At 38.9% G+C, this 17,583-nt stretch overlaps 1 protein-coding gene across 2 annotated transcripts; it reads right to left on the reverse strand.

Moving 5' to 3' along the window:
- Positions 1 to 498: 498 nt before the first annotated feature.
- Positions 499 to 12,574, reverse strand: IVNS1ABP (influenza virus NS1A binding protein). Of its 2 annotated transcripts, none has more exons than XM_009324646.1 (15): positions 12,339 to 12,574; positions 11,673 to 11,920; positions 10,194 to 10,316; positions 9,693 to 9,862; positions 9,533 to 9,608; positions 8,592 to 8,765; positions 8,076 to 8,201; positions 6,586 to 6,693; positions 4,320 to 4,446; positions 3,560 to 3,784; positions 3,279 to 3,400; positions 2,970 to 3,096; positions 2,748 to 2,879; positions 2,415 to 2,588; positions 499 to 1,939 (listed from the first exon to the last, which is right to left on the reverse strand). In XM_009324646.1, exons 3-15 carry the CDS (start codon positions 10,302 to 10,304, stop codon positions 1,686 to 1,688), a joined length of 1,926 nt encoding a protein of 641 aa, XP_009322921.1. In that variant the 5' UTR covers positions 10,305 to 10,316; positions 11,673 to 11,920; positions 12,339 to 12,574; the 3' UTR covers positions 499 to 1,685. The 2 variants fall into 2 exon arrangements, with proteins under 2 accessions (XP_009322921.1, XP_009322920.1); XM_009324645.1 differs by having other exon boundaries at positions 10,194 to 10,320.
- Between the last annotated feature and the right edge of the window lie 5,009 nt (positions 12,575 to 17,583).

The raw sequence follows: 17,583 nt of genomic DNA on the forward strand, positions 1-17,583 counted from the left end.
AAGAAGCTGCAGCAGAGGCCTGTTACTGGTGGTGAGGTCAGACAGCTGTAGCCTGGTAAGACCTCAATCAAAGCAGTAAACTAAGACTGCGATGGTGACTGAAACTAGTGCCATCACTGGTGGCTTAATTTCCTAAAGCTACTTGATTAATGCTGAGGAACAGAGCTGAATGAGCAGATCAACTCTCCTACAACAGTATTGGGTGTTTCTTTTCACCACAGCGTTACACACTTTGTTCGTCAAGTTCACTTGGCCCCTTTTTCATCTCACCACACCTATTCCTGGAGGGTAACTAACTCACACATGGCAGGCAGGAGGCGTACATGGCACGGCACTTCACACACACACACACCCCCCTCCATTTCTGCTCTGCCCAAACTTGAGCTGGAGGCGGTTAAATACCCTACTTTGTCTTGAACCTACATAATTTGAAATGTCTATTTCAATGTCGTAAACTGTCTCGTTAAAGAAAAGGACAAAGACACTTCACAGCAATCCTGTGGTGCAAGGATTTCCCAAAAGGTACCTTTAATGTGTTTGCATCAGCAGCAAGCAGTCAGTGCTCATTTTGGCACCAGGAGTTAGGTGTGCAGCACTACACGTTAGACACCAAGTTTTATCCATATGAACAGAGAAAGTGAACTAAAACATAGTACTATGAGCACATATGAAATCAAGTTATTGGTGTTCTATCACACTTTCAGCTTGTAATATTAGAAAAATAAACTTAGGACAGTCACTAATCAGATGAATACGTTTTCATTGTCAACTGGAAAGAGTTTAAAAACCATGAGAAAAACCCCACACTTAAGTTTTTGTTTTACAAACGTTAGCTCACCCATAGTAACAAAACTGCTGTACAGAAAGCACCCTCTGCATTTTTGTCAAAATATTTGGAGCCAAAATAATCTTTCCATCCTAGAAAGTCACAGCTATGTTACGTTCAGAAACTCCACTCAGCTCTACCAAACGTGTTGCATACAAAGTTACAATGTTGTAGCAGAGGCAAAAGCTCAGAAGCTCACGTGCAGTGGTAAGTCAGTCAGTTCTCCCACTCGGTCTCTATGAACTCCAAGGTTGTCTCTTTGCTTCAATAACCATTTATCTGCCATTTTCATGTCAACAGATAAAATACTCTGCTGAGTATATAAAAACTGTTATAAAAAGGCAATCATAAAAGATAAGGTATTGGCAGGCATGTCAGCTTTTTTAATAAAAAAAATAGCCATTATATCTATTTAAATAAGGCTTCTTGTTACAGATTGTTCCAGTTACTGAAGGAAAACAAGGCCTGATGAAAAAAAAAAACTATCCCCCGTAAACCTTTACACTTCCTGCCCCAAGAACACATCCTACAGGAAAAGTCATTTTATGTGCAAAGTGACAAAACAAACACTGGGGGAAGCTCCTGAAATGATATGCCCAGTCTAGTTTCTCTTGCATTATCTTCAAAATCTTAAAAAAAAACCCCAAACCTAAAACAAGTTCTAAAATACACAAAAAAGCCTTCATCTTGATATTCTTTCCAAAACAAATATGTACAGCACATTAATATGCAATATGCAAAAGCTCTGTGTTGCTGTTGGCAACATCTATGCCCTCCCCAACCCTATTCACATGTGTACCTCTACTAAAACACAATTACATCACTAAGCCTGTTAGTTTGAAAAGGGAATTTAATTCACTTAAAACTTGTAAATTTTTGTGTAGGGGCTCCATTCGTTTGACTCTGGATTGTAGACTTCAACCGTGTTCAAGAATTCATTGCCATCAAATCCCCCAACCGCGTAGATAGTGTTTGCTACTGTCGTAATGCCAGCATTGCTCCTCGGAGTAGTCATGCTTCCCATCATCTTCCACTCGTTCTTAGCAGGGTCGTACATCTCCACACAGCTCACCGCGTGAGAGCCATCAAAGCCGCCACCAACAAAGAGTTTTCCTATCAATCAAAAGGAAGCAAAGCAAATGTTTCACTGCTAAGCACCAGCTACGCTGCCAAACACAGCCTCCTTTCCAGGGAGACCAACTTGGCCAAAGTGAAGGAACTTAAGGTTTTCTGTCAGAAATCTTTGCCTTATTCAAGGTTTGAAGTTACAGTATTGACCTGCTATGGGTCTCTTGATCATTAGAGCTGACTGGAAATTATTTCAGACTAAGCACAAAGTCCAAATTCAAACAAATGCAGTTCTGGAAGCTGCATGGTGATGTTTTGAAAAGAGGTGGGGACAAATGCCCCAGAACAACAAGAAGTTTTTTGGTTTTACTGGTTACGGTTTTTAATTAAAATCGGAGGCATAGCCAGGTTCTTACCGTATTGTTTTCCTCCCTGAGAAGGAACCCAGCTTTGTATTCTACTTGCTTAACATGAAAAATTCATCAAGCACAAGAGGTTGCTTAAGCCTGCGAAAGCCTACCATCGTGAACAGCCACTCCAGCTCCTCGTCGAGCCACGTTCATGGGCGCAATCAGGGTCCAAGTGTTGTTCTCTGGATTGTAACGCTCCACGCTGTTCAGGCAGTTCCATGATTCTGCTCCTCCAATTATGTATAAATACCCAGCCAGCTCACACACTGCAGACTGATGTCTCCCTACAATCAAACACTAGGAGTTACAGCCCAGTGCAGAAGTCACACACTAACAATATGCCATAGTGGCTGAAATTTAAACAGGTTTTTTGTTTGGTTTTAAACCTGCAGTTTTGCAATCGCCCTTTTCCCCCTCCCTCCCAAACTACACAGCAAACTTACGGATATTAAGGGGAGCACAACTTGTCCAAGATTTTGTTACGGGATCAAACACATCACAGTTCTTAAGTCCCTTTTGGCCATAAGGATCTGAACCACCAACAATGTACAGTTTTCCATTCAGGGCACATACTCCTATTCATATAGGAAAGAACAGTAAGTAAGCTAATAAATGAATAAATTAAAAAAAAAAAAACCAACAGTCAATCAACTGCAGACTGTTACCTGCATTGCAGCGATTGGTTCTCAGTTCCGGAACAGGAGTCCAGTCATCTATTTCTGGCTCATACATTTCTCCACAGCTCAAGTCATCCGAGTGACCATTTGACCCACCCACAACATACAGCTGCCCCTAAATGGAAAAAATAAATACCTTCTTCACATCTAAGTACACAACAATTCGAATCCTGAGCACTTTTGTAATATTGTAACTACAGTTAAGCAACTTCTATTACCATTTTGTAAAGTTTGCAGTGTTTGTCCCACCTACATTTACATAATGTCACTTTCATCTACTCTGCACCCACCACACACCATTAAAACTGCCATCTGGAACCGAGCTCTTGGTGTTCTCATCGGTGCAATGAAAGTCCAAGTGTCCTTTTGCGGGTCGTAGCATTCCACTGTGCGCAAACACTCCTCTCTGTTATATCCACCTAAAAGCAAGAGGTCAGATGATGCCACATTTCCAAAGACCAACGGCTTTGATGTTGACGAACACTAACTCTAATAGAGTGTACAGAGTTAAGAAGCCACTGTCATGTGTCCCCCCCCTCAATCAAGCAAGTTTAAAGAATCATTACTGCTTCCTTTACCTGCAGCAATTAGCTTGCCGTTAAGCTCAGCTGTGCCCAGTCCAGACCGAGCATACTGCATTGGAGACATGGGCTTCTCGATGATATCATTTGGTTGAAGCTCAAAACTCAGACTCTTCACCAGTCGTGGCGTGCTCGTGGGAGAGCTCTGAGGGCTGTTACGGCCATGCAGGAATATCACACACAGCACGCCATCCAGAACAGCAAGACACAGGTAGGTGTTACCTGTTGTCAGGAGAAAAGGAGAGACCACCGATGTAATATTTTAGATGAATGCCAACTAGGGTCTTCTGATTAGGCTTCTCCACTTACAAGTGTGAAAACTATTTTTTCTGGTTACTGGCTCCAAGTGTTAGCCTAGTTACTGAAAAATACGACTTTTAGATTATTAATATAGTGCTCAAAGGACGTAAGACAGCAATCTAAAGATGTGCTAGGAAACAGTCTCCTCGCACGCACACAGCAAAGAGCTCTGTTTAATTAATCAGAGACTGCCTCCTTAGGACTTTCTGGGTAAATTATACACACCATGGGATTTGGGATGGCCCTGTCAATAAGGAACCAAGATGTAAGTGATTTGGCCCCAGTTACATTAGAAACATCCCACAAATTACTGGGCAAATTACTTGACTTGCATCATCAGTAAGAAAAAGCACTTCTGCATTTCTTACAGATGTTGAAGGAAATCCCCAGGGAGTGAGAGGTGGTAGGTACATCAGACCAGACGCATCTTTTAGACAAACGCTGCCCAGTTACTCACTTGAAGTTCTCTCTGAAGCAATGATTTTCCACTCGTGTTTAGGACTCTGAACGGTAGCATTTGGAGAAAGACTTCCAGAGGAGCTGCTAATAATCTGCTTGTGATCATTCTCACGTGGTGGCTTCCTCTGCAAAATCAAAAGGCAGCTACAGAAACCTAGCCAGAGACTACACCTCCTTCTACCTTTGCTTCTCTGAGCTAATACATAACTATTCAAGAGAACACTTCATCTACCACCTCCGCCGAGCATCATTTATAGCACACCTAAGTTTTCAACAGAACATCTTGCCTACTCAGCAACAGTAGCCAAAAACCAACCTACATCTTATCTTGGTACTCGTTTCATCCTGTGACCGCACCTTTATACTGCTGGTGTCTAACTAGAAATCAGTTCAAATTCCTAGAAGAGAGTATGCATTACTAGCAGGATTTTCAAACCTAAGGAAAAACCTACATCCATTTGGAGAGAACTGATCTCCAAACTTGAAGCCTCACTCACAAGCTCTGCTTCTGGAACTTGAGTTAATTATAATGCTATTTGGAAGTGAAATTAACTATTCTCTTCATTCCCTGAAGACAAATTAATTTCGCCTCAGTTCCTCTCTGTGCTCAGATTAGCCGTTTCTTGGATTTTACTCCCTTGATACTTCCCACTAACAGGAGATTTCTGCTTTCTTCTTCAATTAAATTTATACTGTAGCTTACATTATTTTGCTCAATTAAGAAAAACCCCCACATTTCACATTTCAGACTACACTGCACAGTTGGTTGGGTTGTTTAGCCTTTTTCTGAATCATAAGAACCAAACACAAGTAGTTAACATTCTGTCCTGTTTAGCAGCAAAGTTTATGACCACAGTACCAAGTTTGCAATGCTTGCACAGTTCCCTGGAGCCTGATCTCTATGGAAACTGTCATAAGACTTCTGAAATACGTCATCTAACTCATGGATAACGTTACACACAAGAGTTTGAGAGCTATACTCCACTCAGCATGAAAACCAATTCATTTGTGGATAGCACTTTTGTTATTTCTGAACCTTCATCCAGTTAAGAGCTTACTCCCTTATCCTTAACTTGCCCCGACAGTCACAGAAATTGCAAACTTTTGTAGTTCAAAAATTTAAAAGTTACAATTTTTCCAGGACTGCCATCTGTGGGTTTCTGGTGTTAATTCTCTCAACTGTTTAGAATTTCTGAAGTTGGCAATTCTTATTATCAGAAAGGATTTAAAAAAAGAAAAAGTTGAGAACTCTTGGCCTTATTTCTAAAAATGAACTTTCTGAACGTTCACTTCTCAGCTTTTAAGAATTACAAGGAGTATTATCCCAAGGTGGTGAAGTCTGTGAAGGCTCACTAAAAACAATTAAGAAACTGGAAGATTAGCTGCCTTTTCATTTTCCTCTCTTTTCACTTCTAAAATCCATGTTCCGGGGTGGAGAGTGTTTTACATAAACATTAGCTAAAAATTTCAAGAAGTATACTTTTGTATCAGCACGTTTCACTGTTATGAGTTAAAATATTACAATATATTTGCTTCTAACTCAGTGAATTTAAACAACCTTTATTTGTATAAAGCAATTGATAATTTACATCTATTAGCCTTTGTTTATTCTTTTTTTCTTGAACAGCCTCCATTGTGCTAAGCTGTGCCTTTTTCAGGAGTTGAGAATCATAATATCTGGCTAGAACTAAAAAAAAAAGTCATCATCTCAAAAAGCACAAGACTGATTTGTACACAGTCAAAGCATCAGCTGTCTCTAGATCAGAAGTTACCTATTGCTGCTTTTTTAAATCTCTCTTGCATGTTACCAGTGCAGCTGAACAAAAGAAGTGGACGCCGGCAGCTGAAGGATTAGAATTTATGTCTGGAATCTTTTCCTATGCCAAAATTTAACAGACATATAAGCCATTCTCCACTGCAAGCCAAGCAGTCTGTGCTTCTTTACAGTCTCTTGACTGTAAGGCACAGCTGACTTGCTACAGCTGACTGCTCTTCTACCTCTTCTTTTTTCTAACAGCATAAGATTTATTTTGAAGTCAAACCTAAAGCACTCTGTTTTGCAAAGGCTTAGAGTCAGTCTGCCAAAAAAACAGAAGCAGAGACTAAAGCATTGCCTCCAGCAGTTTCGAGAACGATACTTTCTCGTCACATATTTCTCCATTAAAGCTACTGCTGCTTTCTCTGCTACAGTACCCAAGACTTCAGGTGTGCTGTAAACTGCTCCAGTCTATCTGGGGTTACCTCAGACTGTCTGCAATTTGTACCTGCACAAACTGAATGTGGTCATCATCACTGCCATACACCTCAGCCTGTCCATCTAGCAGATTTCCATCAAGTAGCTTGTGATCAGCTGAGTAGTACAGCGTTTGAACCTGCAAAAACAACAACAGAATACCCATGTGGCTGCTGTCTCCATTGCTACTTAGCTACAGGCAGATTACAAAAGGCAGTCGCCAGCATACTTCTCGTCATCTCATCTCAATCTAGCAGAATGACAAAACTAAAAGGAAGCAGATGTCATGGTGGCAATCTTCAAACATTGGATGAAGGTTCCTTACTTTCCCAGCTTGAGAGAAATCTTCGTTTTCCAAGGACTTCTACTGTTTTTCCAGCACAGAAACATTAGACAAGCAAAAGGCACATTAATTTGCAGAATTACACAAATTCACAATCTCATGCAAGCATTTTCGTTATCCCCGCAAACAAGTTTTCTGCTTTGAGAAATACACATATTTATCTCGATCAAAAGAAGTTAAGAGAAGCCAACAGTGGACTCTAAAAGAAACGTATAGGAATGAGGGAAGACAGCACAAACTTAAGTTCTGGAGGAAACTGTTGTCCACCCACAACTAAACGTCAGATGCAACCGTTTCAATGAAATGCATCTGAATTTCAACATGATCAAAGCTTTTAAAATGAGTTTTTCCAAGAGGAAATACACACTTGAGAATATACGACAGTATCAACATGTACTTTTGCCTATACAAGTGTTTCCAAAGATCTACTGTGCTTGTAATAACAAACTTGGAAAATTTTGATGTTTCATGGGTTTTTGTAAAGTCCATTTTCTCTAGCCAATTAAAAATTTAGACTACCCACTAATTTTTTCATTAAACACTGCCCAGGCTACATCTAGTATTAGTATTCATGAGTAAAGCCATTTAATAACACACAACTTTCAAAATAATGTATCCTGTAAAGGAGTAAGTAAACACCATTAAATCATCATCATCGTTCTCTGCCCACAGCGGATTTTCTTAGGAGAACTGGGGCAGGACTGCTGCTTCTGTACGTGTCAATACACTTGAGGTTTCTTCTTGGTTCTTCAGCCTTGGTATCCTAGTTTTGTTAATAAACCTATGGGGAGATAAATCAACGGGGAGGAACAACCATTAGAAGCTTTTACCTACTTTGCATTTACAAGCAAAACCTGCAAAGGAAAACATCAAGAATCTACGGCAAGTTTCAGTACCACCTCCCCAATTCTAAAGCAAGATACATGCCACTTTGAGGTTACTATACAGCACATAGTGAGCAAAAAAGGAAAGCGGAAGACCAGACTGAACAGTTCATTCAGCTCACCTGAATACCCCCCCAGTTTCTCAGCTTAGGGGTACCTACAGTAAAATTTAAATTCTTTAGGGTCATAGTTAAAAAAGTCAAAAAAATAAAAAAATAAAAGAAAAAGGGATCATCCTTCATATTGACTTTTTTTTTTTAGAAGATGTTTTATCCCATTTTCTTAAAGACTAACCTCTTCCATTAGATCTTCCAGTCTATCTCCATTCTCCCAGATGCTGCGCTGTACCCAGTTGATTACCTTTGTGTACAATTTGCCATTGCTGGGTAGGCCAACATTGTCTTCCAGCATTACTTCAAGCTTGAATTAGAAGAGGAAAGGATTATTTACTCTATAGGTAGTACCCTTGTATTTGTAGTATACTGTACTTTACATAGTAAGCATTACTCTCGCTTTACCACAGAGCAAACACCATCTACGAGGAGCTTTCAGCCTGTGCCACTGAAACTAGGAAGCACATTTAAGTACAACTGCAGTTATCTTTTACGCTTAGAAAGGATGATAGTATGTATTCTCTACAGTTAAGGTTCAGAGTAGTATGAATATTATACAGATCCAGAATTTTCACATTGTTGGTAAAAGTCAGTACACCAAGTTTTCCTACTCCCAAAAAGGAAGCCATAATAGTTGCTGCTTGGGTTGCTTTTTGGAAATCATGTACCAGAAGGAAGTCTACAAACTTAAACTAACCTTTAACCGTGGAAGTTTGAGAAATTCTTCCTGTTCTGAAATCTGTAAGAGATGTTCCTGAATGTAGCCATCGATCTTGTTCAACAAACGTAAGTCTCCCATACAACTTGCAAAGTTTCGGTAAGAGATGCAGCTCTGAACATCCATCTTGGAGAGCAAGTAGTCACCACAAACCTTTTAAGAAAAAAGGCAGCATCTTAGTTTACAAGTAGACAAGATTTTTATATGTTTAAATTATCCACCCCAACACACAGCAACAGCTGTTTTCTAACTGCAGAATAGCGACTGTCTGTTGTCATCCCCCCGGCCCTGTGCTAGAGCTGTAAATGAAATGTTGCCTTCCATAGGAATATGCATATATATCAAAAAGAAAAAAGAGTCATACACATTTGAAAGCTACTCACATATACACTGACCCCATGCTTTTCTATTGAACGCCTATTCAAAACTGCTTATCTGCAGTCAAGCGAAGATAAGAATCCCAATTCCCTTGTCAAAGGTATCACCATCTGTGGCAATAGTAAGTTCTAAAGTCAAGCTCTACCAAACGTATGTTCAGGAGTGTGCGGATTGTTCTTTTTTCACATATCACTGCCACAGATTTACAGGTTTAATTATGCCCCGCAACGCAACCAAACACACCACCGCTTCCACGAACTTAAAGGTAAGTAACCAGCTGTGATTCAGAAGCTGTTTTGCTCATATGAGCGCACAAATACAAAATTTAACTTCAGAGAACCCTTCAGCACAAAGATAACACAAGTGGAAGCAATACATACTGACGTCACTCAAATCAATACAATGCTAATGAACATAAAGCAGCTCATCTGCTGAGCGCTTTTTCCACAGAATCATAAATTTTTGTCTCATTAACACCAAAAAGCATAATGCTGTCAGCCTGAGAAAGCAGAATGGACTTCTGGAAGAGCTGAGAACTGTACCTGCTTAACTCTCTCCATCTTCAACTTCTTTGCTGCAGAGTATACATCTTTCACCAGTTCTTTATCAGCTTTTAACCTATTACAGAAAGAAATTTATCTTCATTATTTTGATTTTTTAAATTAAAATCTACTCCCTCTAGTTTCTGTGAAAATTACTTACTGAGCAGTATAGGCATAATTCAACAGAACTTCAACAGCTTCTGGATTGAGATCTTCAAATTTAACATGGGAAATTCCATGAGAATCACTATCACTGTTGAAGATTTCAAACAGATAGGGACTGCAGCAAGCTAGCACAGCTCGGTGCGCCAACATCTCATGTCCACATACCTTTATTTAAAACACAAATAAGAAACCCACATGTTGGTAAGAATTTTTTTAAAGTACATTTGTATTATAATAGTATAAAGGCCTACCCAAGTGAATGTCACAGTTCAAATCAGTTTTTCAAATCAATACAGTGTCCAATTTACGTCAGCTGAAAATAATGTTAGTGTCGCTTCTCTCAAAGTATATCTGATTTATTTTTTAAGTATGCATTTTTCAGAAAAATCAGATTCTAAAAATCTCATGCCTCACGATCAATGAGGCATATAGCATTACACAGTGTAACAAAACCCCCACTGCATTCAGCCATCATACTCGGACAGAAAAAAGTTACCTGGAGACGGACATCGCAGAACTGACCACTTTTACGTAAGGCATTTAATTTGGCAACAGATGACTCAATGAAGTTTTCATCTTCAAACATCAAGTATCCATTAGGAATCATTTTGGAGTTGGTCTGGCTGAAAACAGAATATATAAAGTTTAGGGATACAACATTCTGCTTCAGTATAGAAGTACTATTAGCACATTGTTTGCAAACAAACATTTATGGGAAATTTAAAAAAAAAATCCATCTCAAAAAAAAGCCTAGAAGAGTACTACTGCTGATGAGTACATGTTGCCAACAATCCTTTGGATTGACTGGATTAATGATTTTCAGAGAGTAAGGCCAAAACTTTTATCCACATCACTTCAGTAGATATCAACTCCAAAACTATATGCTGAACCTGTGCTAGCTCTGTGGGAGCAAGTTGGAAACCAACTTGCTTGGATTACACAAGAAGCTTTATTCCCCTCTATAAAGATCGGATTTGGTAGATTCATCACTATTTTCTGCTCACTGCATAGTATCTGTCATACCGGTCAGCTTCATTTTTTGCACAGACCCAAAAACCAGCTACATTGAAAAATAAGAACTGAGAATTTAAAGTAACTAGCGAAGTAGAAGTATAGCTACAGAAATATTTTTTTGTTTAATTTTATGAGTAATGACTTAATTAAATATTTTAGAGTAGCTGGAAGTCATGGAAGAACATTAGCACCAACAAAACAGACAGAATTAAATACATTCTGATCATGTATTTTAAGTCGTCGCAAAGCTAAAACAACTTCCCCTGAAGATCTTGCCCATATACAAACATATCACCTCAGGTAAATTGGACCAAGATTGGAAAAATAACTTCAGGAAACTAACTTCTGAATTTGGAGGCTATTTTATGTGTCATTTAATTGACTCTTTTTTTAGCTAAGCACTTTTAGAAAAAGTCTACTTTACAAATAGGAAGCTAATTAAGAATAGTAGAAATATGACCCTAAGGTGACCTACTGAATTTGAAATAATAATTAAAAAAAAAAAAAAATCAAATTTGTAAGTTTGAGCTGCTAACATGAGTATGCTAGCAGTATAAAAGTATACTTTCCTCAACAATTTTAGAGGAAAGAGTATGTGGGATGCTACTAATGTTACCAGCAACAATTTATATTTCCATCTGAAGTTTAAGAAAATTCTGAAGATCAGACTAAACAAGAAAACCCCCAAAACAGAAAAGGTGGATAGCAAAAATCAGTAATAAAAATAGCAAGCCCCACACAAAATAATTCTAGTGGTAATCCATTTATTTTAAATTCACTTACTACTGAAATAATTTGACCCTAAACTGGCAACAATAATCTTAATTACAAAGATTATTATCCATTTGTATACACTTTCATTTGTTGTGTTTTATTAAAAAAAGGACAGCAAGGTTTTAAAGCTGGAGAATTTCAGCAAAACTATTAGCTATTGTATACGCAGCTAACAGTATCAACTTACCTAGCAAATATATTACTGTAAATTTTTAACTGGGAGATGTTAAAATAATCCAATGGTATCACTGTGTTAAAACAGAGCACTTCAGTTTCAGTATCTTCTGACAGGGAAGATGTTTGTTGAAATGCAAAAGCAGATGTGTCTTTGCAGCTGCAATATGGATTCCAAAACTATCAGGCTTGAAGATGATGTAATCAAGTCCTTAAGAGCTATAGACATGAATTTCTTCTGTGATAATCATGCATCATAATCTGCAATAAAGGAGAAGTTACCAAGTGAGCGTAACAGATAATACTACCATGTATTTCAGATAAAACTTTAATAGTGTCTTAAAGTAGAAGTTCCTGACCCAAACAAAGAAGTTTTTCTTCACAAAAAGGAAACAGCCTGAAAACTTACATATTGACACCAATATATTCTCATACCTAACAAGAGGTCAACCACATCAATTTTTATACCCACAGAGAGAAGAAAGTGGCTAAATTAGTGCTTAGAGAAAAAGTTAGAACAGCTGAATCCCATTTTTAGACCAACTCCTTACCAACTCTAACCTTCAGCACTTGCTATATCTAGATCATTATTGCTTGCTGACACAAGTAGATAACTCTTAAGTAACACAACAAAAATGACTAAATTTTAAAAAGAGAAACCCATCCACATGCCTCCTACCTTTTGCTTTTCGTGTACTCATCTACTTATATCCTTCTTCTACTGAATGCCTAAAATGGACTGAAGATGGATTAAGGACATGTCTGAAATGACTGCGCATGTCGCCAGTACTTCCAAAAAGAATTATAAGTCAGAAATCGCTATTTCAATGATAACTTTTTCATGAAAAGCTTCTTTGCTACCCTGCAAACAGAATCTGTTAAGTTCTGGTCAAGTTCTGCACTGGCAGTGCAGACTGGGGTAGCTTTGTTGGGATTCTGCATGCCGGTGGACTGTTTATGCTGGGCTTTTTTGGGGAGGGGAGAAGAGGAGGAGGAGCAGCAGCGGGGAGGGAACAGGCAACAAACACCCTGGAGCTTTCCATGACCCCGATGCCACCTCAGGAAAACATTGATCACTTAATCCACCTGAGTTCCCCACTGCAATTGCAAAACTATATTTGTATCTACAGATTAAATGCCACACTGGGAATCAGGTTTCCAAAAAATAGGTGCAGCTCATTTCTCCTTGTCAAAAATTAAAAGTCACCTATGTTGTAGGCAAGAGAGCCTTGCGACCCTACTGCCTGGCCAGCGCTTACACACGGGATCATTTTGGAGGAATTGTACTCTCTAAGCAGTCTCTAAATAGATCAGCAGCTCAAGCGCGAGGCTGATTCTCAAGAGCAGCAGGGGGCATTATCCTACAACATACCAGCTCCACAGGAAAACTGCTTCCACCCTTAACAGCTTCTTGCAACCCTGAAGACAGAGTATTTCAGCCAGCATATAACTGGGCAGAAAGAATTAACATTAATTAAGTTTGGCTACTAGAACAGATGCAAACACATACATATAAAGAAGGAAACAACTGCTCCAGAGCAGCAGTGGTGTCTGTCTGTAATATAGTGCCCCCTCACGCAGGGAGGACTACAGGAACAGTACCCCAGGGACTACAACTTTCTACAACATACTTCAACGTTGGAATACTTCGCTAGGAAAAAAACTCCATAGAGTAAATGCATGTTCTTTTTAAAATCCTACAGGCAAGGTATGAAACTGAAACCAAGCTCTACTTACCAAATATTGTTTAACTAAGCATTTGGAAGTCAACACTTCTTCTCTTGTTGATACAACTGGTATAACCTTTTCAGTTTCTAAAGTAATCAAAACTTTTCACTTCTCAAAAACAGAAGCAAACGGTCTGATGTCCACACTTTCCCCAAAGCTTCACCTCAGCTGAAACATTCTGTTGTTCGAAGATGCAGAGGTATTATTTCAACACAAGTGTTGCAATGAATTAGCTTAGAAAGAAGTTACAAGAATCTATCGGAAGTTATGCTTCATCAAGACTATCCATGAATGTACAAGAGAACTATCAGCGAGAGACCTCTGACTTTATCATTTCAGATTTTAAACCTTCCATTTCCTTTATAGGAATCATCCAGACATGGCCAGACTTACCTAGCCAAATGCAAGCTATAGCAGGCATCTAAAAAGGAAAGTCAAGGGAGACAAGCTCTGAGTTCCAGGCAGGAGTTGCACTGGGTGGTCGGTACAGCATCAGACCATTTTGGTGAAAAGGCTTGGACCAACCCGGTCGCCACTTGCTTGATTCTGAGCAGAAAGTGCCACATTGCACATCAGATCATCCACCTTGCTCACACTGGCTTTAAACCAGCTTTTTCTCGACTGACAGCTCTCTCAAAGTTCTCCTCTTGTTAACTGAGTAGAGGTGCATAATTACCAAAGCAAATGAAATGTATACTGCTGCCACATAGAATCATAGAATCATAGAATCATTAAAGGTTGGAAGAGACCTCCAAGATCATCGAGTCCAACCATCAACCCAACAACACCATACCCACTAAACCATGTCCCTAAGCGCCTCATCTACCCGTCTTTTAAATACTTCCAGGGATGGTGACTCAACCACTTCCCTGGGCAGCCTGTTCCAATGTTTAACTACTCTTTCAGTAAAGAAATTTTTCCTTACATCCAATCTAAACCTCCCCTGGCGCAACTTGAGGCCATTTCCTCTCGTCCTTTCGCCAGTTACTTGGGAGAAGAGACCGACACCCACCTCGCTACAACCTCCTTTCAGGTAGTTGTAGAGAGCAATGAGGTCTCCCCTCAGCCTCCTTTTCTCCAGGCTAAACAACCCCAGCTCCCTCAGCCGCTCCTCATAAGGCTTGTTCTCCAGACCCCTCACCAGCCTCGTTCAGACAAACAGGCTACTAGTCTGCTCGTGCATCACATTATGCATTCTCCTGTTCAATATTCATTGGGATTGCTGTTAATTACCAGTACTGAGGCTTTGTGGAGATTTCAAGTTACACAACAACTATTCAAACAATTTCAACTAAATTCCAGAATCACCCTCCTTCAGTTTATGTCTCTGGGCATGTTTTGTCACATTCTGTTGTAACGGAAGAACTTTATTTCAAGTGCAGTGTTTTAACTTTGCCTGATGTACTTGCTTATGACCTTCAAGACCTATAGAGGACATTCAAAATAATTCTGGATTGAAGTGGAAGATTTGTCTTTTAAAGTCCTACTTTGCGCACGAGGTCAAAACCACACATTTTGCATTTATGCACCTAATAGTATTGTCCAATCTGAATATCTAGGGATTTGAACATCTTAATTATTGCCACAAAGTTTCAATACTGTTGTGTGTAAACCATAGCTAATATTACTAGTTAAAATGGCATTAAATAGCACAAGCGTATGCATTACTTTCTGCGTTCTTCTTGGTTTGGTACACTACTGCTAGAACAAAAGCCAAACAATCAGCCAAAATTCAATGAAAAGCCAAGAATGCTGCATTTTCTGCATTAAAGGTTATAAACAGGTACTGCAAACAAATTCCTTTTTTAAATTATTTTAAGCATCTAAATAACTTTGTCATTACCTCCCCCCCGCCCCTTGCTTATACTCCCCTCTAGCTCACCACATCAAGAACTGTCAGCGGCTTTTTTTATAATTTTCCAGGACTTTGAATTTTTTTAAACCAAGTGTGATGTTCACAGATCACTGTCAACTAGGTAAAGTATGAAGACTGATGCCTCTGAAATGATTACGTTTCAAGTGCCATCAAAATGCAATTATTTAAACATGTTAAAGCTACAGAATTAGCATTCCAGAATGGGAACAACACATTCCATTTGAGAAAATTCCTACTTGAGAGCAGGCCTATTTCCTGCACTTATTTTTAAAACAGAGCAAAAAATAAGTGATATATAAACTCTGGATTTCCATTCTAGTTTTAATATTAAAGATCGATACTGGTGTTGAGCCTGGAGGCACCACCTTCAATCAAGAGTTGATCATGCTAGGTGTAATACTGCAGAGGACTGAGACAGGCCAGAAGCCATGAAGCATTCACAAGGTGCGTTTCGATGATACAGCTGTACCCAAGTAGAGGAATGCCAGTACTCAAACCTCTGCCCAGTTGCTCGATTTTAACATAGTTGTGTTCTAATAATTGTGTTTCCTAAACACTTACTGTTATGCACAGACTGAGAATTTCATTTGCTACATATATGTACCACTGGACCATGAAAGATTCATGGCTCACAATACACTCTAAGATAAATTCGCGGCACATAACTGACTTCCAGAAGAGAAGTTTCCCCCTTTTAAACTCCTCTTTCCATTTCACTGTATATACATTTAGAGGTGCATTTAAGACAACTCACCTAAATAACAAGGATACTAAGTCTTCTCATCTTTCATTATGCTATCCTCTTACATGTATCTTGCCAATGCAAATACTACTGAAATATGATTAGCTCAGTTACAAGATACATTTACAAATAAATGTCATAATTAATACACTTTCAATTGTTAATTGTGTTTAGAATTTAGGATCTGTTCATCCCAATTTTTTTTAAACAGCTGTTCACTGCAGAAAACATTCCAGCATTTAAAAAAAAAACTGCTGCATGATGATTACTGTTGAATTTCTCCAAGATCTAAAAACCGTTATCGTGCCCTAGGACTCTCCACTGCAGAGCCACTTTCAGCAGAGGTATGAACTGTGGTCTCAGGTGAGGTACCAAGAAGACAGGTCCCAGAGCCGCATACTGAGGCAAAAGTCACCTTTGTCTATGACCTAACAACACAGGTAGTATTTATTTTTCATCCCATCTGAGAGCTCTCATCTTTAGTATAGTCCATTGGTACTTTAATTTCATTTTAAAAAGTAAACAAAGCCCTTGCTTTGTCTCAATTTTGCACAAACTTTTTTGTCAGATTAAGGTACTACCTCTTCAACTCACAAGTCAAAAACACTAACTTGCGGGAGACACTTTTTAATCTTTTGATTAAAAGTCGATACTTGTTGATATAATGATGGACACTTGATTGACACTTGTTGATCCAGTGAAACAAAAATGGAATTTAACACCACAGTTGGTGCTTTTCAGTTGCTGTAGGCTTTCTGGCTTTTCACAGCCCAGTTCAAAAGAAATGTAGGTCACAGCTACGACTACTCTTAGTCCGTTACCTGTATCAGAAGATAAAACCAGCCGTCCTCAAAAATTTTCTTTCATACATTAGCATTTATTTATGGTAAAAAACACACGATCTTTTAACATCTGAGTTTGCATTTGGGCAAAACATCATGGACTAAGACATATATCAACATACTTTACACCACTAAACAGGCTCAACTTCTTTACACCAGTGATTTAAAAATAAGACTTATAGAATTTATACCAATTTTGTTTTGCATATTCACTTCTCAGTTGTTTTCCACTAAAGACTTAGTCTCATTGATAACTACAACTCGTAAACAAAATTGTTCAATTCCATTGCAAATCAACCTCAGTTGTGCTCCCACCCCAACAGTGAGGAGAGAGGGAGAGAGTATTTGCTATCCCCGGTTAAGAATTGAAGAGGAAGGAAAAAGTACTATGGACATTTTCCAAAATCTTTTACATGCAGTCCAAGAAGATGTAATACTTGGACTGTCCTCTATAAAGAGCAAGCCTAGAGAGCCCTTTCAAATACATATTTGTATGTAGACTAAAAAATTTATGAGAAGCAGGTTTTATGCTTGAGTGTTACTGCTCTTTCAACTACAACTCTCAGCTGTAACACACCAGCTGCCCATTTAGTACTTGCTTCCAACAGTATCCCCCCATGCTTTTGATGTATTGTTTCACTGAGTCTTAGCACTGATCACTACATGCCCTTTCCATACTGATTATGCATTTCCTCTTCTCCTTTTCCATGTTATACTTTTTTTGTTGTTGTCATAG

Source organism: Pygoscelis adeliae, unplaced genomic scaffold (genome assembly GCF_000699105.1).
Source record: "Pygoscelis adeliae isolate BGI_AS28 unplaced genomic scaffold, ASM69910v1 Scaffold126, whole genome shotgun sequence".
NCBI classification, from domain to species: Eukaryota; Metazoa; Chordata; class Aves; order Sphenisciformes; family Spheniscidae; genus Pygoscelis; species Pygoscelis adeliae.